Source organism: Ursus maritimus, unplaced genomic scaffold, assembly GCF_017311325.1.
Source record: "Ursus maritimus isolate PB19 unplaced genomic scaffold, ASM1731132v1 scaffold_24, whole genome shotgun sequence".
Taxonomy (NCBI): Eukaryota; Metazoa; Chordata; class Mammalia; order Carnivora; family Ursidae; genus Ursus; species Ursus maritimus.
This window is the reverse complement of record NW_024424897.1, coordinates 16,610,913-16,634,878: the sequence shown is the minus strand read 5'-3', so window position 1 is coordinate 16,634,878 and position 23,966 is coordinate 16,610,913. Positions and strand designations below refer to the sequence as shown.

At 37.9% G+C, this 23,966-nt stretch overlaps 1 protein-coding gene across 2 annotated transcripts in view; it reads right to left on the bottom strand.

The window, feature by feature from the left end:
- KANSL1 (KAT8 regulatory NSL complex subunit 1) overlaps positions 1-23,966 on the bottom strand; it is a 177,064-nt gene that overhangs the window by 44,686 nt on the left and 108,412 nt on the right. For both annotated transcript variants that reach the window (XM_040640439.1, XM_008693573.2), the window contains 2 exons: positions 8,816-8,957; positions 847-951 (listed from right to left, as the gene is read on the bottom strand). In XM_040640439.1, the coding sequence (XP_040496373.1) occupies positions 847-951; positions 8,816-8,957 (247 nt within the window). The remainder of the gene's footprint in view (positions 1-846; positions 952-8,815; positions 8,958-23,966) is intronic.

Here is a 23,966-nt window from a genome sequence, read left to right as displayed (position 1 = left end):
TCTTAAAAAAAAAAAAACCACATTAATTTCTTAATGTCCTCACATTTATCCCTGGCTTTAAGTTCTCTCATTAGAAAAGTTAGTTTCCAGCATATCACGTGAATTCCTGCTTAAAATGATAATAATAAAGGATAACAAGCTTTGTTGATTTGCCAATGCAATGAGAGTAGCTGGTTTAATGCAGGATTTAAAGATCCAGCACTCTAGCCTCCCCTGGAATTTATAACAAATTACTTAAATCAAGAAATGTTAATATTCATAAAAGCTAATGAGCTGCTGGGGGGGGAAGTGAAACAAAAAAGTGCTCTTGGGATTCAGAAGTTAAAGAAATTTGGGTTTTGAGAGAAACAGAGAAAGAAAAGGAATCATGGAAGAGGAAGATGTGGGCTAGGCTCTAAGGATATGGAAGATCATAGAAAATGACAGCTTTACGCTCATTACAGAATTAAACGGGGTAACTGAGAGAGAGCTCTTTCAACATCTCTGTGAGTGAAACCTCTAGTCCAACCTTTTCATTTTGTAGTGGCCCAGGAAGGCTGTCTTTCTTGTCAAAATATCCAAGCCCCACGGTCTCCTGATTCTCAGTAATACTCCACAATGCCACACTTGCTCTGGCTGTGTTGAGTTAGGAGCTGCTTTTAAAATCAAGGTCAACTACACAGCTGCAGGAGGAGCCCTGTGCCACTCTATTCAGGAATTCAGGCCTTGAAATGCCAAAAGTGATAAAAGGGGATATAGTCCCCTTCCTTCAGCCAAAGCCAGGATCCTTGTTATACAGAATAAACTGTGTACTGATGCAACCCCCGAATTCTCATTTATTCCCCCTTTTCTGCCTTTTATACTTACCAATTTATCATTCCCATGATCTGTCTTCACTTCAGAACTAAGTGGAAGAAATAAGTCTGTTGTTGTATGCTCCGGGGGAGGTGCCTCTCCAAGAACTATCAGCCCCTGCAAGACAGAGAGAAAAGCAGCATAAGTGAGTCGTATCATAAGTCACAAATTTAATTTAAGAGTTAACAGCACAAGAGTTAGGGGTAGGCGACTGGTTTACCAAAGCCCTTTTCCCTTTTCCTATGGTTCTGAAACAAAAATACATCTTTGCTTTTCCCAAGAGTTATTTCAACACAAAGCCTAGCAGCAGCAAAGAGTAATGCCTAAATCAGACCCAAGCTTCCCCCTTTTCCCACTTGAATGCTGTGACCTACATAAGCTTGTTACCGTTAGCATCTTTTAATCTGGACTCTTTAGCGGAGTATGGTACTTTAAACTGTATTATTACCGAAACTATACCGTAATAACAGCAGCAATGCAGTTTTTCTAGGTAACTTGATCACAGATGTGGCTTAAAGATCACCTTAAGTGCTACAAATATACATGACAAGCCAACTGCATTTGAGCAACCAAAACTACTACATGGAACAAAGGTGGAAAAGTCTAGTCCCTACAATATATCACAAACCAAGAACTTAAACAAAACTGTTCCAAAGGCACCTGTTTCTCATAAGCAGAAATAACACTCCAGATTAGGTTCCTGCTTCACAATTTCAAAATCAGATCTCACATTCATCCCAGGAAATAAAAAAATGCAAAAAGAAACTTAAAAAACGATTCCACAAATCCTATCCAGTCAGCAAGGACCCAGCCTGGTAAAGACAGAAGTGAGCTTACAGCGTCTTACAGTGTAGAACAAACAAAATGCCACACACACGAATCTCACCATGAACTCAGAGGTAACCAAAACCTAGTTCTGACACTGTGTAACAGAAAGACTGGGATGAAAGTAACCAGGGCTTTCTGTGTGTCTTTGATTCTCCTTTTCTGATCTAGAAAATAAGGAGATCTGCCTGATAGGACTCTCTTAATGGTAATTTTGTATTAGAATCACCTGGGGAAGCTTACCAAGCTATACCTGCCCAGCTTCAACATCAAATCTACTCTGAGTCCCTGGGGTTAGGGCTGGGTATTCTACATTTTTTTTAAAAGCTCCACTGGTAAGTCCTAAGGCAACCTCTAAATTTAAACATATTAGACTTGATCAGTCTTTTTTTTTTTTTTTTAAAGATTTTATTTATTTATTTGACAGAGACAGAGACAGCCAGCGAGAGGGGGAACACAAGCAGGGGGAGTGGGAGAGCAAGAAGCAGGCTCATAGCTGAAGAGCCTGACGAGGGGCTCAATCCCGTCACGCCCTGAGCCGAAGGCAGACGCTTAACCGCTGTGCCACCCAGGCGCCCCTAGACTTGATCAGTCTTGACTCAGCATCGAATCCCGCAGTGAACATCCTAAAATACAGATTTCAGGGGCGCCTGGGTGGCACAGCGGTTAAGCGTCTGCCTTCGGCTCAGGGCGTGATCCCGGCGTTCTGGGATCGAGCCCCACGTCAGGCTCCTCCACTGTGAGCCTGCTTCTTCCTCTCCCGCTCCCCCTGCTGTGTTCCCTCTCTCGCTGGCTGTCTCTGTCGAATAAATAAATAAAATCTTTAAAAAATAAAATAAAATAAAATACAGATTTCAGGACCTAAAGATTTTGACCGTATCAACTTGAGCTCCCTAGCCATTCTGATACAGACTCTTGTAAGCCAGTGAACCACATGATCCATTCCTGGGGTCCTTTCTAACTCAAAAATCTCTATGAAATAGGGGATGCAAAGAGATGAAATGGAGAAGGGGGAGGGATGGTATTAAGAACGAGCAATGGAAATCTACCTGTTCCCCCCCAAAAAATGAAGAAAAAAACACATTTACAACAACCCCCCCCAACACCTCCAAAAAAGAGAAACAACACTTACATATCCCAGAGTAAGACTATGACTAGCCTATGTAGAAAATGAAGTGGAAACTCCTCAGAAAGGGAAGAAAGACCATTAAGAAACATTTGCCCTAGCTTTCTAACTGAAATTTCTCTGGCTAAAAGAACTGCTGCAAAATATTTTCTTCTCTCAATCACACCATAAAACAGACTTCATAAACTTAACCATGTCAAAGTAAAAACTATTCGCAAAAACCAGTTATCCTGCACACTATTCTCTTAAAATAGTGCATTCAACATCTTCCCTGCTTAAGAGCCCTAGTTAGTTACACCGGTCCCATTATCTCCTAGAAAATATCTGCATGTATATGAGGTTGCTGCCACTGAGAGGGGGGTTATTACAATATAGTTACTAGGTAAATAAAGGCAATTAAAGGTTACAATACTACCTGCTCTTATGTCCTTTGTTTATATTGATTCTACCATTTTTTTTTTAAGATTTTATTTATTCATTTGACAGAGAGAGACAGCCAGCGAGAGAGGGAACACAAGCAGGGGGAGTGGGAGAGGAAGAAGCAGGCTCCTAGCGGAGGAGCCTGATGTGGGGCTCAATCCCATAACGCCGGGATCATGCCCTGAGCCAAAGGCAGACGCTTAATGACTGCGCCACCCAGGCGCCCCCTGATTCTACCCTTTAAAAATACATTTATCCAAAATGTCATTCATCCTTTCAAAGAGCTTGTCAAATCCAAGTCCCATCTCCTCCCTTGGTTAACTGAACCCTACTTGTTTTATCTACATTACCAGAGTTCCTAAAGCACTGGAATTACATCCTACATTCTGTGTATCTGATTCTCATTTCCAGAGCAAAACCTTGGGCCAATTTATTTACTATTGCCTCAATTTGTTTATTTTATTAACTAATGTTAAGCCCCTTAAAGAGTTAGACAAAATACAAATATATTTCAATCCCCCATATTCCCTAGCAGAATCATACATCAAGAAAGGAAATGTGTAACAATTGTTTCTTGAGTTTTAGGTTAAAACTTATTTTCCCTGAACAGGAATATTAAGTTTATATTAATTATAGCCAGAAGCCTAAATAATCCAATTACCAGGTATAAAGTTACTCCCTCATTTTTTTTTTAGGTGAGAAGGTAACTCAGGATATAATAGCCATTATTTTCCAGAGAGAGAGAACTTTTTCCTTAAACCACTGAATAATTTCTTAAAATAAACACCTCTCTGAAAGACAACAAGGACACTCTCCTGAGATTTATAAGACCTGGTAGGGACCATTTATTCCCCATCATTTTATAGACCCAGAGAGGATGGAGGCTGAAGGTCATGTCAACAGGCCAATCAACTGCAGACCTAGGCCTAAAGACTGAGTCAAACTACTCTTGTTCTTTCATTCATTCAACTCAAGCCATCATACAGGAGAGACATAGTCTTCCACCCCCCTGTATCCCCATCCAAACCCATTCCTGAAAGTGCTTACATTCCAATATTGGGGAAGACAGATAATAAACAAGATGAATAAACAAATTTTATGTAGTACATTTGAAGGTGTAAAATGCTAAAGAAGAAAGGACAGTGTGAGGATTAAGTGGGAGTGGGCATCTCGGGGCTATTACTGCACTCTATTTCTATATTTAGAAATACTTAAGACAGCAAACCAGCAGAGGCCAAGATACAAAGACTGGGAGAGTCTCCCCATCCTTCACCACTGCTCAAGTCAAAACCAGGATCATGCGTAGTCCCCCAGGTCTAGAAAACTCCTACACAAGGATCCAAGGAATTGAGATGGGTCATAGTTGCATGCAGTCATAATATATCCTTATAAATTATTCCTCTGTGGAAACACAAAGCTGTCCTATAGAAGTCAAAAAAAAGGAAGAAAAAAATAATATGAACCAAAATTGAAAAAGGAAGAATTGGTAGAAGGAAGCCTGATTACAAAACAGGGCAAAAGAAAGAAAGCAAAAAGGAAAAAATAGAAAAAAGTTTTAGACTTAATTGTTTCTATTTCACCAATTTCGTATAATATATGGAGTACAAGATTAAAAAACATCACCTCTTAATTTATAATACAGAATTAAGATGCAATTCACATACTCCCTCCCCTTTTCATTCTGAGTACGTCAATCTTCCTTACCCATCTTAAGATAAATCAGTGATTTCACTGAAGATCAGTTCCACAGGAACCATCCCGGGTTACCGAGACAAGACATAGCTATCCACAATGCCTTATATAACCCTGTAAGATGGGAATGTCAACTGCTTTATATCATTCTTAAAAACAAAGGTGTATTTCTATGCTTCTATTATTCCATTCAGCTCCTTTTCTATCCAGAAACTTCAATGCTCTTCTGCCTCTCACTCCCAATAACATGTCCATCCTTAGTTAGCAACTGCTGTGTAATCTCACAGATCACTCAGAAGAGATAAAAGAAAAACGGTTATGTTTTGTATTAAACATTAGAATGTTGAAGGCTGTGTTAAGAAGTCTCCTTTAGCAACAGAACCCACCTGGTCCCTGTGCTTTCCCCCTCAGTTTTATTTAACAGGTATGAAATTTCAATAAATATGCTCGAGACATATAAGGAAGACGACAGAACAGCAGTGTTAGATAAAAAAAAAATGCTTTGGAATTAGATAAATGGCTCTGAGTTCAAATTTAGCTCTGCCTCTTACAAACTTGTAAGGAGTAAGATTTGCTCTGTGATTAAATATACATAAACATACCTGTCTGTGTACACACTCCAGGTACATAGTTTTCCTTTCTCATTCTATAAGGCAAGGGAGCATCTTTAAAAAAAAAAAAAGCTCACTGAATATGAAAATTAAAATAGTAAGGAGCAGTGCACAGAGGAGTTCTTAAACACTGTATCCTTTCTCCAGAAAGCAATAGGAATCACTACTCCCAAAAGAAACTCTCAAGATTCTCTCAACCTAGAAGTTAATACTTTATTTGTGACAGAAAAGAAACTGGTAATCAACTAGTGGTAGTTCCCAAATTCATTTTCTTTTCTTTTCTTTCTTTCTTTCTTCTTTTTAAATATGTCACTTTAAGAAAATTAAGGTTAACATGTTAAAGAGGAAATCCTTAAAAAGAAAAAGCTTCACCCTCTAATTCCCCCACCTAAGACAAATTATAACTCTACAGTTGACTACCAAACCTAGATTCATCTCATGAAAAGGCCTGTACTACCCAGGCAATCCTAACAGATCTTGGAGCAGGATGGGAAATGGGAACATCAATCCACTTTACCAAAACACAGGCAGTTAAAAACCTCCCATTTTAATGATTCAAACAGTATGCAAGCTCTTAGAAGCAACTAACTTGAGCAACAGTCAAATGCTTGTACCTCAGCTCTGTGCTCACATGTTTACTTGACCATGAACAAACTGCTTACTTCTCTTACCCTCCACAGGTTTACCTTTACATGTGTAAATAGTAAAACGCTTAGCACAGTGCCTGGCACATAGTGAATGTTCAAAGACTTCTATTATTATAGTGATATGAGACCAGACGCATGTTAATTTATCTTCGGGGTAAATTTTATTGCTTATATGTTATACAGGCTTGAACAGTATCCCTCCAAAATTTATGCAACCTAAAACCTATAAATGTTATCCTTATTTGAAATTAGGGTCTTTGCAGATGTAACTGGGTTAAAATGAGCCCTACTGTGGGCCCTAAATCCCAATATGACTGGTGTTCTTTTAGGAGGGAAATGTGGGCACAGACACACAGAGACAAGATGGCCAAATGAGGACAGACAACCCCAAGCCTGGCATTTAATTGGAGTGATGCTGCTTTAAACGGAGAAACACCAAGGACTACCAGCAACCACCAGAAGCTTAGAAGAAGGAAGGAAAGATTCTTCCCTAGAATCTTCAAAGGGAGTGTGGCCTTCCCTATACCTTGATTGTAGAATTCTAGCCTCCAGAACTATGAGAAAATAAATTCCTGTTGTTTTAAGCTTACCGCTCAATTTGTGCTGTTATGGCAGCCCCAAGAAACTAAAACATTTGTTTTAAACAGACACTGTAGAAATATAAATATTTAATAAAGTTGTCGATTTTCAACATATTACTTATTAGGATTCTCATTCAACTTTTATTCTTCCTATCACAATTTTGTAACAGACATTATTCAGACTGCAGACCAAGAAAATATATTATCTTGAATGCCTTATTTTACAGACCATGAAAACAGAGGCTCAGAAAGGTTCAGTGACTTTTCTTCCCAAGCTTATACAGCTATATGGTAGCAAAGACAGGACTAGAACAAAAGATTATCAACCCCAAGCCTGGCATTTAATATATTACGTTCTGAATAATAAAATTCTTGAAGAGTCAATAATTATGCATAAAACTCCAGAATAACCACTTTCCAGATATTTAGAAATACGTAAGACTTTTCAAAGTTTCCCAAAACTGCTGTCATTACTGCTGAGTTATGAGCTAAAGAATAAAACAGGAACCAAAAGTGAAGTAAGAATATCTTCTCTGGGTGCCTGGCTGGCTCAGTCAGTGGAGCATGTGACTCTTGATCTCTGGGTTGTGAGTTTGAACCCCACACTGGGTGTACAGGTTACTTAAAAAATAAAATCTTAGGGGGAAAAAATCTCACACACAGCTAGTGAGACTGTAAACCGAAGCTGTTGCCAAAATACTTCTCCGAAGTATGCATCAAGAACATAAAAGTATTCATGATACAACTTAGCTAAAGATGTTTATTATGATATGCTTTATAATTTTAATAAAGGGGTAATTAAAATAGTCGCCAAGAAAGGTAATAGAATGTAGCCAATAAAAATATTTCCCCCAAAAAACAAGAAGAGCACTCCAGTGAATTTCTGGAATAAAAGCTTAGATGACATATATGGGAGGCTGCAGAACTTCAAACTCTTGTCATTTTATCTTGTCAGTTGGTCATCCTTTAACTTCTGGCCTACTAATTAATTTAATGTATACAGTCCACACAGTATAGCAATTTTCTGAAGGCTTTGACCAGCACTAAGGCAGGACAAAAAAAGTGTTGCAACACTTATTTTTAAGAGCAGTAGACTCTTCAGCTAGCTAATAGAAAAAAAATCTTGAATGTAAGCTTCACAAAAGTAGGATTTTTATTTACCACTGACCCCTCTAAAGAGAACAGTGCCTGGTACATGGTAGGCACTCACCTATTTGCTAAATGGATGTCTTTTCCATGCACATTTATCCCTCAGTCAAACCCACACTGAGTAAGGGACTGTTTTCTTTTCTTTTTTAAAGATTTTATTTATTTATTTTGACAGAGATAGAGACAGCCAGCGAGAGAGGGAACACAAGCAGGGGGAGTGGGAGAGGAAGAAGCAGGCTCCTAGCGGAGGAGCCTGATGTGGGGCTCGATCCCAGAACGCCGGGATCACACCCTGAGCCGAAGGCAGACGCTTAACCGCTGTGCCACCCAGGCGCCCCAGGGACTCTTTTCTAAGTTGATTTTTAAAAATAAAAATTTTAAGTATTAGTAATAGTCACTATCCAGTGTCACTATCAAAGATAGAAGTTCTATGGTAAGAATCAGGACTCTGCAGATCAGAGGACACAGAAAAACCAAAATCCCAAACACCAATGTCTAATTTCACTGGAACAGTCTTTCAGGAAAAATCTTATTTTTCCTTAAGAAAGCAAGGGAACCTTAGTGGTAAAACAGAAATGCATCTAAGTAAAAAAGCAAGATGATATCCTCGGTCATCACTGCTTTTCCATAAATATACAAATACTGAGTTACATCAATGGCTTACGTTATACAGTCTCTTTCTTATTTTTCCTATTAGCCCAAATACAGGAACTGTTTTGTTCTAAACACATGTTCAATTTACCATTATACTCAAACAGTGTTGTGTGCACTATTCTAAACAACACCAGGCCTTTAAACAAATTAAACCACTATATCAGATCATATTAAACCCTTCTCTCTGACACAGTTAAGAGTTATTGAGGGATGGGGAAAAAAGGATAATGGTTAATTTTTAGGTGGGCTGAAAAAGACCAGACATGTATCTCTTACCTTATTAGCACGTATCTGTTTGTAAATGTCTGTTTGCTGCCGAATTCGATATTCCAAGTCAGAAACATGAGCCTGAAGCCAGTTCCAGCGGCTGACAATCGCTGCTCGGTCTGCCGCCCATCTCCATTCTGACCTGCGTCTCCTAAAAGGAAATAAACTCAGTGAAATTTAAGAGTAGCAGCAACATTTATACCCAATGGGAATGGGAGGATTTTAACACCTAAAGGCCCTTATGTCGCCTACTCTAGTGACAAGAAAAACCCAAGACTTTATGTATGTATATATGTATGTCTGTCAATCACAGGACACACATGGACAAAATTTCACATATAGATACTTCCCAAATTAACTAGTTGAAACTGCGCTCCAGTATCCTGAGCCTGCGGCAATTTCAGAGGAGACACAGAAATATTCTCAGTGGACAAAAATTTCTCAGGAGAGAGAGAACTATTTTCTACTTTAACATAAGACATATATAAACAATAAAGATTATCTACAAAGAAAATCCAAAAGACACCACAAATTATTAAAGCAGAGAATTAAGCAAAACTGTCAAGACTGGCATACAAAAACTCAAAAAGTGTTGGTATGTGTCAACAAGTAGAAAATATTCATTTTTATAAAAAGCACCATTCACAATACCAACTAATGCTAACATTATACATACAAGATTTTGAGAAAAATAATAAAACCTGAAAACATAAAGACCTATATAAATGAGATACAATTTTTTTTAAAATGGCAATTTTCACATGTGTATAAATTCAAATAAATTCTAACTCAAATTCCCTACAGGGTTTTTAATGGAAGCAGATGAAAAGATCTAAAAATTCACAAGGAAACGAAGGCCAACAGTACAGAAATTCTAAAGAAAATATGATGGTGCTACAGACTTAATGTAAAACCCTGACAATTAAAGCAATCTAGAAAGACAGAAAGGCCAGTGAGACAAAATACAAGGCCCCCAAACTTAGAACTGGATATATAAAAGGGATGACATCCATTATCCGTGGGGAAAGACTGAACTAATCAATAAATAGTACTGAAATGGCCAGTTCTTTACATAGAAAAAAGCAAAATTAGTTCTCTTCTTCATCATATAATTCCGTAATTTTAGAATTCCTAAATCTGAAAAGCCAAACAAAGAAAAGTATCTACAGAAGGATTCCTTAAATAAGACACGAAAAACATTTTAGCTAAGTTTCAACACACAACAAAAGATTTAATAAAGTTAAAGGCAAGCCGCTGTTTGGTAGAAGATAACTGTAACACATATAACTGAAGATTAAATATCAGAATACAGAACAGAACTCCAACAAAGAGGTTAAAAAATGAACAATCCACTAAACGATAAATAGAAAATTCATGTAAGAGAAATCCAAGTGGACAAAGCATACATAAAAATACGCCATACCTTGTTTGATTTTGGTTAAAATATTAGTATCAGTTCAAATACTAGGAAGCTATTTCAAACCCAGACTGAAAAAACCAAGTTTTGGTAAGATGTGGGAAACAGCAATTCATACACTGCCGGCAATAAAACCTGGCACGCCTGCTTTTGAAGGGTAATTTGGAAATACTTGGCTAGACAGAAAAATGTGAATTCCCAACCATCATGAAATTCTATTTCTGAGAACAACATCTGCATATCTGCATGAAGAAACAGATTTACTGCAGTAGAGTATGTAATAGCTAAAAGTTACCATCTAGTTTGCTGAAGTAGGGAAATAAACTAAGAAGTAAGTTGTTTGAGATACACACAAGTAGTAAAAGAGTTTAATGGAATACTACTTATTAATAATTATTATTGTATGTATCAACATGACTGAATCTCAACAATACGGAATGGAAAAACTGTAAGAAAACTAAAAAAGAATAAACATACAATAAGGACTGTTACCAATACATAAATAGTAAATGTATAAAAACATGCATAGAGCTGATACTCAACAAAGTTAGGATCAGGGTCCTCAACACCTCTGGGAAGGGGAATGAAGAAGCTGGATTTTAGCTCTACTTATAATGTAATGTGTGATTCCTCTTTAAAAACAAAAAGTCTGGGGTGCCTGGATAGCTCAGTTGGTGGAGCATGTGACTCCTGATCTTGGTGGGGGTGGTGAGTTCGAGCCCCATGCTGGGTGTAGAGACTACTTAAAAAAAAAACACACACCAAAAAAACCTTAAAAATTACAATAAAAATAAAAACAAAAAGTCTGATACAAATATGACAACATTTTAACATTCCTTAAACATTAGAGGGGGTATATGGCACCTGGTATATTCTGTAATCAAAATATTTCATAATCTTCCATAAAATTCTTTTCCAAGAAAGCAGCAATCACACTTGACTGTAGCCCCACCTCCAATCAGGATATACATACTCACTACTGAAAATTTTAAATGGCTATAGGTGAACTTTAACATAGTCTACTGATGAGATAAAAACAACAACAACAATATAATGTCGGGGCACCTGGGTGGCGCAGTCGGTTAAGCATTCGACTCGGTTTCAGCTCAGGCCCTGATCTCAGGATTGTGAGATCGAGCCTCTCATCAGGCTCCCTGCTCAACATCTGCATCTGCTTAAGACTCTCTCCCTCTCCGTCTGCCCTTCCTCCTGCACGCTCTCTCTAAAATAAATAAATATTAAAAAAAAACAAAAACCACAAAACCATAAGGTCAATGAGAGAACACATTTAACCACAGTAGAGTTATAAATGAGTTATACCATTATAATTAATACCAAGGTTAGCAATGATATTTTACTTTAATATGGTCCAAAAAAAAGCCATTCGAGCCAACAGCTGTGATAAAGTATTATCCAATTATTTCTCCTTTAGAAAGAAGACATTTTATAGTTCCCTAACCTTGATGGAATCAGTACAAGATGTAAAGATACTTTTAAAAAAACTAATTATCTGGGGTGCCTGGGTAGCTTAGTCGGTTAAGCATCTGACTCTTGATGTCGGCTCAGGTCATGATTTCAGGGATGTGAGATTGAGCCCCAGGCCTGGCCCATGCCTGCTTAAGATTTTCTCTCTCCCTCTGTCCCTCCCCCTGCCACCACTTACCTCTCTTTCTCTCTCTCTCTCAATAAAAAAGTGTAATTATCCAGTTTAATGTTAGCTGCAGGTCTAGTTCTAGCCCAAATTCAGTTAAGAACTCCAAGAGGTTAAATATAACTCTGCATCATTCCTGAACTATAAAAATGACCCCACCTTTTTTATAAGATGCAAAGCTAGTTAACCTGCATATCAAATTTCCAACTTTCATTCCTCTACGAGGTTCACCTTCCCATCCTAAATCTCTTGGTTTTATAAAAGTTCACTTCATTCCCGAAGCTACCACAGCACCAAATGTCCATCTACCATATCACCACTGGGCTACTCCAATAAACCTTCTTAGCTACTACCCCTAACACAGATTACATACTACACTTTTCCTACATAAACTCCCCTCAAACCTCATTACTTCCTGTCACTCTTATGTGTAAAGGAACCATACAGTGCCTGTGGCTTTTTTTCAAATTCTAAGTCTTCAAGAAAACAAAGTATAAGGGAAGTCAAATATTGTAAAAACAATTCAAAGACAAAAAGTGATTAGTAAAATTAACACAATGTTCATTTAATGACAGTTTATTCACAGACAAATTTGTTTTAACAACTGACAGTGGCTAGTCTAAATAAAACCCTAATGTTGAAAACTCAAGAAAATGAAAGAAAATTTCTTGGCAAATCTACAGTGCTTCCTCTTAGTCACCCCTGATGGACAAAGAATCCTGGCAGTCTGTCCCAATGATCCTGAACTTAACTCATAAGCCTTCTCCTGACAGTGTTCCAGGACACCAAGCACTCTTAATTGGCAAGAAAGATGAAACCTATTTGTTATCTCTGAATTTAGATACATCTTAACCAAAAGAATTCTTTTCTTTCTTGTCTGATATCAAGGAGGGGAAAAAAGAAATAAACCAAAACACTTTAAAATCTGTTTGAAAGTCTGAGACTAAAAAAGAAAGACAGCACCAAATTATGAACAGGTTTCATTCTACAAATACAGTTGTCACTTGACAGTTTAGAATTGGAAGTGATTTTCAATGGAAAGTTTGCCACAATGTTATAATGTAATTAATGAAAAATGGAAGCCATATCCCTACCCCTTGTCCAAAAAGTATCTGTGTGGTTTTTTAAAGATTTTATTTGAGAGTGTGCACACACACACACACACACACACACAGAAGTGGGGGGTGGGGGCAGAGGGAGAAGGAGAGGGAAAGGGAGAAGCAGACTTCTGCTGAGCAGCGAACCAGATGAGGGGCTCAATCCCAGGACACCTTGGGATCATGACTTGAGCAGAAGGCAGACACCCAGGCGCCCGGGTATCTTGTGTTTAAAATACTAGCAATGTGGGCAGAAAGCCGAACTATTAGGCAAGGGTATACAGTTAACAAGTCTGAGGTAGCTATGAAGATGTTACCACATTCCAGTGACAGAGCAGAACACCACAAAACACTACTGTAAGAAGATCTTCAACATCTCATCTTTTTTCCCGCGTAACAAATACAACATGCCACAGAAACTTGGTTTACCAGAAGGAAAAGTGGATTCCCCCCAATGTTCAAAGTGTAAATTTATTACTCTCATAATTTACAAATCAAAGAGGTATTGATTTAATTTTAGTCATACAGACCTCCAAAAAGAACACGTGACTAAGGTTGCACAGTGATAATTACATACTGAATTGGTTTCTAATGTAGTCCTTGTGAATGATGAAGAAAAAGATATGGATTCCAACACAGATAAGTCAATTCTTTCCTGCTGCTTATTCTGTACTAACATTAGTGAAGTAATTGTTTTAACTTCATTGCTTATGCAGGACCCTAGAATGCCTTCTAACCTATTATTCTGCTGTGTACTACTTTATTCCAGTTTGTACCAAAATGGTTGTTTACACCTACCAGGCTACTGCCTGAGAATTCATTTTAACTCGTATCTTGCCCCTCACTTTTATAAACATTTTATCGGTAAATTTGCTTTCTCTCCGTGTGCTACATAAAAATCCACTGAAATTTTACATTACGGATTGATTTTTGGTTACCTAAATGCAGGAAGATACAGTACCAATGTTTCCTTTGGTAATACTGCATGAATAATACATTTTAATGTTGCCAGCTATGTACCAGCATTTATTTGTATAAAATAGTACATGCTGTAGAAATAGATTTCTTTTTTAGCTATGTGAATTTATACTTTAACGGTTCTTTTTAGAGGGTTAGAGTATTACCACATTTCCAGAACTCAGGGTATTTTACAGGATGCAAGAATATAAAATATTTATGTTACTCACTTGAACAAAAAATCATCTCCTCTAAAAAAGCCCTTATATTTATAAACAAATTGAAACTACATAGTGGGGAAAGCACTTGAAAATTTAGGGTTCAGCTGACATGTTGGCCAATGTAGAAAACAAGTGATTTTTGTCTTTAATTTTCTAAAATCATCTTGAATGGTAATGTTAATGGAAATGTTTCATTAGTAGAAGAGAAACAGATCAATACAGGGACTTTTATGTAAGGAGATTTAACCTCTCTTAAATGTGGCAACCAACCTCCTATTTTTATTACAAATTAGGAATTATATTACAAATTAGGAATTATACATTGAATCCTCAAAGGTGCCATTGATAAAAACTTTTCTATTGCACCATGAGAGGTAATGATCTGAATTCCTTAACTCAGAGGTGGTTACCACTGATTTCACTAAAATCAAAGCATTAAGGAATGTAATTTCTGCTAAGAGAAAAACAAGAATTTGTAATATTACTAATGTATCAACTCTTCCTACGAGATAAACCCTATCTTTGATGCCTACAGCACTGCCACAGACAGCAGAGCAACAAGCAGCAGTGACTGGTACTTCCTTTTTCTCAAAAATAAACTACAGCAAAAGCTGACTTACCTAAAACAGTAGAGCTAGGCACTGAACCCTGTCATACTTGACCTACTGCTGTCTTTAATAAAATCACCTAAGTTCTGTTCCAAGATGGAAAATCTGTTAATCTAGTAGAACAGTACTGGTGGATACTACTTTTCCCTGATCTAGAAATATATATATATGGGGGGGGGGCGAGGGAGAGAGACTCTCAAGCAGGCTCGACGGTCCCAGCGTGGAGCCCAACGTGGGGCTTGACCTCACAACCTTGTGATCTAGGAATTTTTTAAAAATCTCATTAAACAACAATGAATAGGCAGGAAAAGACCTGAATGGTGTAATTCCTCTTCAATTTTGATTTCATTTCGATTTCCAGTTCTTTCACTTTATGTAAAAAAAGTTCTATGAACAAATTAAAAGTAAAATGACTGTCTACAGCAAGTTACACAGCACTATGTTGAAAAACTGACACACGAATTATTTCAGAGTTCTGTGCTACTTCCAAGTGTGCAATAAGTCTGAGACACCTAGGTTCTGAAATCTCCAGGTTCTTTAGATGACTTATAAAGCCAACAGAAGTAAGTAAAGTTGAGATCATCCCTAACATTCAGAGCATACATACAGTTGCTAGATTCACAGTATCCAGGTAAGAGTTAGGGTCACAAGTATAGAAAATCTTGACATTGTTGAGAACCACATTAAGAAAAATGTATATACAAGTATTCACTACCCAGCTCAAAAGCAGTACGCAACAAACAGGTGAAAGAGCAGGAATATAGGTTCAAGCCAAGTTCTCACTTTTATTTACTTTATGTGATCACAGACATGAAAACTGACCTCTGGAAATAACAGCAACATCTGCCTCATGGGAATGTGGCATTCATAAAATGATATAATCCTAACTACAAAGTACAATCTGTGTATTAGAAAAGGTTAAGTAAACATAAACTTGTATTCCAATTCTGTGATCGTAAAAGATACAAAAGAAGGGAAAAGAGGAGAAACAAAGAAATCTCTAAGACAGAAAAATACAGGAAATAGACGTTTTCAGTTAGCAACAGAATTCTGAGTTTGAGTGTTGGGCTTCAGACTCATCTAAAGAAGTTCCACTCGAATAGCAAAACTGAAGTACAGTTGACCCTTGAATGACATGCGGGTTTGGAATGCCAAAACTTAATTACTAACTGCCTACTGTTGACTGGAAGCCTTACCAATAACAAAAACAGTCAATTAACACATATTTTGTATGTTATGTCTATTACATACTGCATCCTTCCAATAAACCTAGAAAAAATATTAAGAAAATCGTAAGAGAAAATACATTCACAGTACTATATTGAAAAAAATCCATGTACAATGGACCCTCCCAGTTCAAACAGGTTATGTCCAACGCTCAACTGTAGTTCATTAGAAGAGGATACTGTATTCAGAAACAACTACAATGACATTACCCTCTGCCCAAATTTACAGAGATAGAGGAAATAAAATACGGAGGGGGAAAGTCTACCATCAAATATCCTTCATGTTTTGGCTGTAAAATAAAACTTAGATGAGAATGGGTTAAGAAGCATTTTGTATCTGTCATTCTAACTGGTTGTATCAGCTTTCTAGAGAGGTTTGTAGTAACAGGAAACAAATCTACCAGAGCCAATTCTAAACTTTCAATTTATCCTGATAAAGACGGGGTGGGGGGGCGGTGTTGGCTGAATACTTAACCCTTTTGTCCTACTGCTTAAACCAGATTACCTCTGAAATTGAGAAGAGATTTGTGTATTTTGGCAAATTATTTAAGCCAAACTTTTAACCATCATGAACTCTTCCTCTCTCCCCTCCCCCCCCCCGCCCCAGTGCCAGTGCCATTTAATAAATATTTAGGCACCTATTATTTTATTACCAGGGATTATACTAGGTGCCGGGGATACAGCAGTAACAAACAAGAACTGTGGCTCATTAAGCTTAGAGTTTAATGGGCAATATAAATGTTAATGAACAATCTGCAAAATGTGAGACAAGAGATTGTAATTATGACATAAGATCTAGATTGAGGGATCTAGAAGACTTCTCTGTGGTAGAAACATTTAACCTAATATGCTCCAAAGAATAAATCAGGACATGGATGGACAAACTTGCTCAGGATAAGAGGTCCTGGGGAAAGGGGAGGTGGAGACGCATAGAAGATACTGGGGATTGTGGTGTGTCTTAAGAAGAAATGATACGTATATAGGTTCTGTAGCTGGAGCTCAAACAGTAAACAAGGGGAAGAATGCACTGGAGTTCACACTGGCTATAGGTAGGTAATAGGGCCAGATCATACAGAACTCTGTAATCCATGTTAATTTTATGAAACAGTATTATGCAGTCCTGGTCTTGGCCTATGTTCTTGCATTTATCTTGGACTCTTTTTAAATGAAAAATCTCAAATACAAGCTAACAGATAATGAACTCCACATAACCATCAACTAACTTCAGTAATTAACAACTCTTGGCCAATCCTATCTCATCTATAACATCTACCCTGGATCCCCTGGATTAATTTTGAAGCCAATCCCTTCAATCAGATCAGTACATCTGTATGTATTTCCATATGTATCTCTAAAAGGTAAATTCACTTAAAATATAGTACACTACATACTATGCAATATGTATGTATATATACACATACACACTATACTATACACTTTCATAATTTAAGAAACAATCAAATTCCTTAATGTCAAATATTGTTTTTTTTGGTTTTTTTTTAAAGATTTTTATTTATTTATTTTGACAGAGATAGAGACAGCCAGCGAGAGAGGGAACACAAGCAGGGGGAGTGGGAGAGGAAGAAGCAGGCTCATAGCGGAGGAGCCTGATGTGGGGCTCGATCCCATAACGCCGGGATCACGGCCTGAGCTGAAGGCAGGCGCTTAACCGCTGTGCCACCCAGGCGCCCCTCAAATATTGTTTTTGGTCAAATATTCTGGATGGACCTTCTCAACTGGTTTCTCCAACTGAAGATCCACACACTGTATTTAGTTAATACATCTCAAATTTGTAACAGATTTCCTCTTTCTTCTTACAATTTATTTGTAGAAGAAACAGAACTATCTGTCCTTTAGAATATCCCACATTTATGTTTATCCTTGTCCCAAAGTCCACACTTTTGAACTTTATAAACTCACCTCTCAACTACTTTTAGTTTGTTATTTAGTGTTTAGTACAGATCAACAGATAAATTATTTGTGCTCTTGTACATTTAATTTTTACATGTTTAAGACTGAGATAGGGAAGCCTGGGTGGCTCAGTTCAGCCATGACCTGCCTTTGGCTCAGGTCATGATCCCAGGGTCCTGGGATTGAGCCCCATTTTGGGCTCCTTGTTCAGCGGGAGCCTGTTCCTCCCTGACTGCTGCTCCCCGTTTGTGCTCTCTCTCGGACAAATAAATAAAATCTTAAAAAAAAAAAAAAAAAAGACTGAGATATGCCCTAAAACACATCCAACCTTTAAAGATTTAAGGTACTTTAAACTCTTTTCAATGCCCATTTGTCAGACTTTTTATTAATCACAGTAACATTTACATAATATGTAATCTGCCAAGCACAGTCAAACAAAAAATGTAATAATTCTCCAACATAGCCCCTGAGTAGCAGTACTCAGGTCAATTGGTTTGTCATACCCAATTCAAGTTTCCAACCTAAAAATATCCAGGAGGATCTTTTATGCCTAAAACCCACCTTCCTCTGGGGAAATGAGAAATCATCTTATTTTGTTAATTATGTGTTCTCTATTTCCAAAGTCATGTCATGAAGACTCTGGTCTTCAACTACATTATCCGTGCCTCTTTATGGGTACTACCTACCATGTGTTTTAACTATAGATCAATTTTCAATGATATCTGCATACATGTAGTTTACAAATAAGGAACTCCCAGGAAATTTAAAAAAAAAAAGAGAGAGAGAGAGAGACTGATTTAGCCAATGGCTTGTACTGCTTAATTTTCAAACTGTTTAAAAAAAAAAAAAAAAAAAAGCCCACCTAACTGAAGCTTGAAGACCCAGAATGCCTTTGACACACTGATGTGTTCCAATGGAGAAAAACACAGCATGACAAAGAAGGATGGAAGTGGCTTACAGTTCTTCTTGGCTGGCTGTAGGACTAGACACAGAATCTGAGCATGAAGATTCAGAACAAAACACTGGCCTAGTTACTGTGTCTTTTTCAGAGAATAGGGCTCTGTTATGTTTCAAGAATAAAGCAAAATGACAAAGTTAATACTGAGAGACTCTCAGTTATTCAAAGAAATGCTACCCCAGAGTGGCTCCTCCAGAGTGAACCAATCAATTTTCTGTCTACTTTTTTGCCTACAGAGTTCATCTTTTTAGAGTGGATTCCATTTTAGAACCTTTAAAAAAATCAAACTGAGGTTAGAATATTCAAATTCTATATAAGATACTAATTCCTCCTTTGAAAATCCTGAATTGTTAAATAATCCCATTTGTTCAAGAGCTGTAAATTCAAGTATAAGAGTACCTATTATTTGATCTAGCTCACTCATGTAAGCAAGAGACTGACAAGGAGCATATCTTACAACTTAAAGTACTTATTGTAAGCAGCAGGGGGCTTAGAAACTTTCATAATCATCACAACATAGCAACTAAACCTGAAAGAAAAACTATCTCCTATCTTCAGTATTTCCTAACTTCCCAGCCCTGGACCTTTAAGTACAGTGGAGGAGCAGAAAAGCACAACGTATTGACAAAAAGGAGGACGGAGGAGGAAGGACACCAGCACTTCTTATTCTATGGGGGAGAACATGTTTCTGGCTATCTCTAGAACAATCAAAGGAATCTATGGATTCAGCCCCATAGATTAGCTATATAATAATAAGATTTCTATAGAGAAATACTTTCTACTCACTTTAAAAACAAAATACAGCTTGTTAGAGTATTGTATATGGAGTTAGTAAACACGAAATTCCAAATCCTGGCCCTGTCATTTAGCTAGCTATAATCACTGAGCCAGCTAACTGGAAGGTGGAAGAACCAATGTTCTTCCCAATGCTCAACTCCAGCAGTGATGTTCCAACTTTAGCGTGTATAAGAAGTATCTGAAAGTTGAAGTGAGTCCCAGGGACACGCATGAAAAGAAGACCCTTGGATAGTTCTTATGCAAGAAATGTGCAAGACCAGAAACAGTACTCACAGCTACTGGGGTTTAGGCATAAAAGGACACATCTTGAAGAAAATGAAGGTGAACCAAAAACCAATTTGTTGGTTAACTTATCAGTTCTTAAAAGCAAGAGAAGAACTTCTGGTCCAGGCAAGAGGATGTAGACTCTTTTCTTCTAGCTCATCCCTGTAAAACACTATAAACCCTGGAAATTACACCAAGAGGCAACCAAAGAAAAACTCTGAAAGGTGGAAAGAGGAAAGTGAACTGATTAGGGACTTCAGGACTAGAAGAGGGGATCTAAAAAATCCCATTCAATAGAAGGTAACCCAAGCCTACCATTTCCTAACTTCCAACCTAGCAATAAAAGTAGCCTGAACAGGCTCATCATTCCCCAGATGGAACAGAAATACCACCCACGATACCAGGTGAGCTCTGCAGCAACAGAAAAGGGGAAGGATCACGTGGTCAGCTAACAACAAGAAGCCAGGGAAAACATTATTACCACATTTCTCTCCTTCCTTTTTACAACAAAGATTCACTATGTCTAATCTCTCTCCCCCCATTATCTCTTAGATCCAAGTTCTAACCCCGACTACTGCTCTGAAACTGCTAGTCCAGGTCACCAATGACCTCCACCATGCTAAATCCAATTCTCAGTCCTTATTACTCTTAACCTACCAGTAGCATCTAACACAGGTGATCACTCACTCCTCCTCAAAATATTTTCATTTGTCGTTCAAAACATCGTATTTAACCTGATTTCTCTCTTGCCTTTTTGAATTCTTTTTAAGAGTCCAACTGCCCACACCTCTCAATCTTTTTTCCTACACTCACTTCCTAGGGAATCTTAACAAATATCATAGCTTTAAGTATTGGCTATTTCTCTCAAATTCTTATCTCTAGCCAAAACTGCTCCCCTGAATTCCAGATTCCCGTATACACCTGCTTACTCAACAGCATTTGAATGTCTAAAAAGCATCTCAAACTTATACAAAAGTATAAAGTTCCCCAACCTTTATACCATTCCAAACCTGCTTCAATTGGATTTATCTGCTTAGAGGTAAAACAACAGCAGCAACAACAAAACACCTCTGTTATCCTTAACTTCAAACCCCTTACGCACCCCCTTCACAGACACCCCACCCCACCCCAACACATACACACATTCAGTGCATCAGTAAATCTTATTGGAACTATTTTCAAAATATGTCTAGCATTCACAAACACTGCTTGTCACCCTCACTGTTACTTCTTTGGTCCATATGGCCCAGATTATTGCCGAGAACCTCTTAAATGGCCTGGCTCTCATCCTTGACCGAATTCAGGCTATTCAGCATGAATACGGCAGCCAGAACGATGTTGTACTAAAGGACAGGTTAGAAGACATCACTCTTCCTCTTCCCAGTATCAGTTATGGTTGCTTCCCATCTCTCAAAACAAAACCCTCCAAGTTCCTTACAATAACCTGTATGGCCCCAAATGGTCATGCACCATTCACTACCCACTCCATCCCTGCTTGGTTTCTGGCCTCTTCTCCTACTCTCCTGGCTCATTTCTCTCAGTCACTGCTTTTACTACTGCTCACTGAACATGCCAGATAAGCTATCAACCACAGGGCCTTTTAATCGGTATCCCTAAGGTGGACACCCTAACTTTCTTCGGGCCTTTCTCTCATAAGTCACTTCAATGAACCCTTCCCTTTTTCCCAAACACATTCTCTCTCTATCCTTTCCATCCCTCCTTCTGTAATATATTTTAATTATCTATCTTACTTATTGTCTGTTCCCCCCCCACACACACACACTAAAACCCCCTCTAGAATAGAGTAGGGACTTTTGTTTACTATCACATCCCTGGTGTCTTGAACAATGTCTGGCACGCAGTAAGGTAGTCAAACATTTGTTGAAAGGGAGGGAGGAAAACAGGAAGCGAAAGAAGGAAGAATAGAGGTTAGAACTATGATCCTAATTTTTCCTTGTAATACATAATACCAAAGTAATTCCTGAGTGAAGCTAACCTCTTTCTCATTTGGTACCAGTAGATCCCCATAAGCCATTCTGGCCTCTCTTGATCAAAACAGAAGACAAAACTATAGCCCACACTCTTACTCCAAGTCTACACAGACCAGGGAAAATATTACAAAATGAAAACGGCCAGTAAGGTATTTATTTGATCCATATTCTTAACAGCAACCATATACAACTTGACTGGACGCTTACTGAGGGTACTATAAATGTTCTACATGGTTTTACAAATAAACTTCTCAAATCTCAATTCCCACTCTCTTTCAAACCATTTCCTAAATAGTTAGAAACTCGAACTGTATGACATATATAAGCTATTCTATTTTCAAGTTTCCTTGGCAACTTTTGAACCTTCCTCCACATGAACTTGAAAACTATTTTGTCAGGTTCTTCTATACCATATGGTATATAAATCCACTCCCTACCCATCCCACCCATTAAGAATTAATTTTTAACGACCTAGTCAGCCCTTAGAGGTCAAATCAGCTTGCAGTAAAGAATGACTGAATGCACAAAGAAAGACATTTTCAATGTCCTAATAATTGTGAGATATCCTAAGTAGTGCTATCCATTACAGCGCTAAGCACGATACCTAGCATATGGTAAGTGCTCAATAAATGGTAGATGCTTCTGCCCTTAGTATTTCTAACTACCATACCTGACTGAACTAAGCTACCACAAGGTGCTCTGTGCCCTTCCATCTAATGACAAGCATTTATTTTGGTAAATGTGTATTCCTTAAACACACTTGAGAAACAGGAACTTGATACCAAGTATCTTTTGCATAGGAGGGGTGAAGGGTGATGAGGGAAATGGGTTCATAGGCAGATTATTCTGTAATGGTCCCTCACTTAAAAAGAGTGATGATAAGCTCACCCACAAACTCAGGATCATTGACAAGTAACCACAGTAACTGTTCATCTTAACTCAGTAAGAACCTGTTCTTGTAATAATCACACACACACACACACAAAACCTCAAGCACACAGTAAAAAAATTTTATGTGCTTCTAGAACAATGGAAATGTAGTTAAGAGTCTCTGATTTCAACAGGTCTATTGAGAAAAAGCACAGTGATCATGTAAGGAGCTCTTCAGTTGTACTTCATTTACACAAATTATAAAAATTACAAATATAGTGCTTACTATATACAGGACACTGTACATCACATATATTAATTCATGTAACTTAAAGACACTCAAATAGGTATTATTATCACCCCATTATACAATGATGAATTTAAGGAAATTAGTTAATACAAAAAGGTTGAGAAATCTGTGCAAGCTCACAATGCTAAGAAGAATAACCAGGACATAACCTCTGCACTCTGGCCCAGGGTTCTTAACAGTTGGGATAGTGTAAATTTAAGAGAGTATCCATTGCCATATTAACTTTTTCAGAAACTGTGCTTAATTCACCAAGAAAAGGCTCAATTCACTTCAGGTGCTTTAACAAAAATTCTTTCCCTTAGTTGTAAGACTCCTACAGACTTCGTAAGTTTCCTGATCAATCTCTTGATGATGCCAAGTCTAAATCTAAATCGCTCTCTCGAAATGTGCCAAATACTTTAAAACTAAAAGAAACCTCAGAGGTTATCTCTAAGCATCTCAACCTTTAAAATGGTCAAAATGAGACCAAAACGGGGCCCAACAAGAGTAAATGACTTTTCCAACAACAAAAGTCAATCCAGTCAATCAAACTCTTTAAGATTTTATTATTTATTTGGGGGGGGGAGAGCGTGGGGGCACGCACACTAGAGGGGGGAAGGTCAGAGGGAGAAGCAGACTCCCCGATGAGAGGGGAGCCTGACCCGCAACTCCGGGATCATCGCCTGAGCCAAAGGCAGTCGCTTAACCGATTTAGCCACCCGGGCGCCCCTAGTCAGTCAACCTCTTAAAGCAAGTATCAGAAAAAGATGTTCAGAAGAGTCTGGCACGCCAACACGAACTAAAAGTTACATTCTGATTTTTGAAATTATTTTGGCTTAACTAACTCACAGGTAACTATGATTCATTTGTCGTTTTTTTAAAATTGAACAACTGTTTTACTG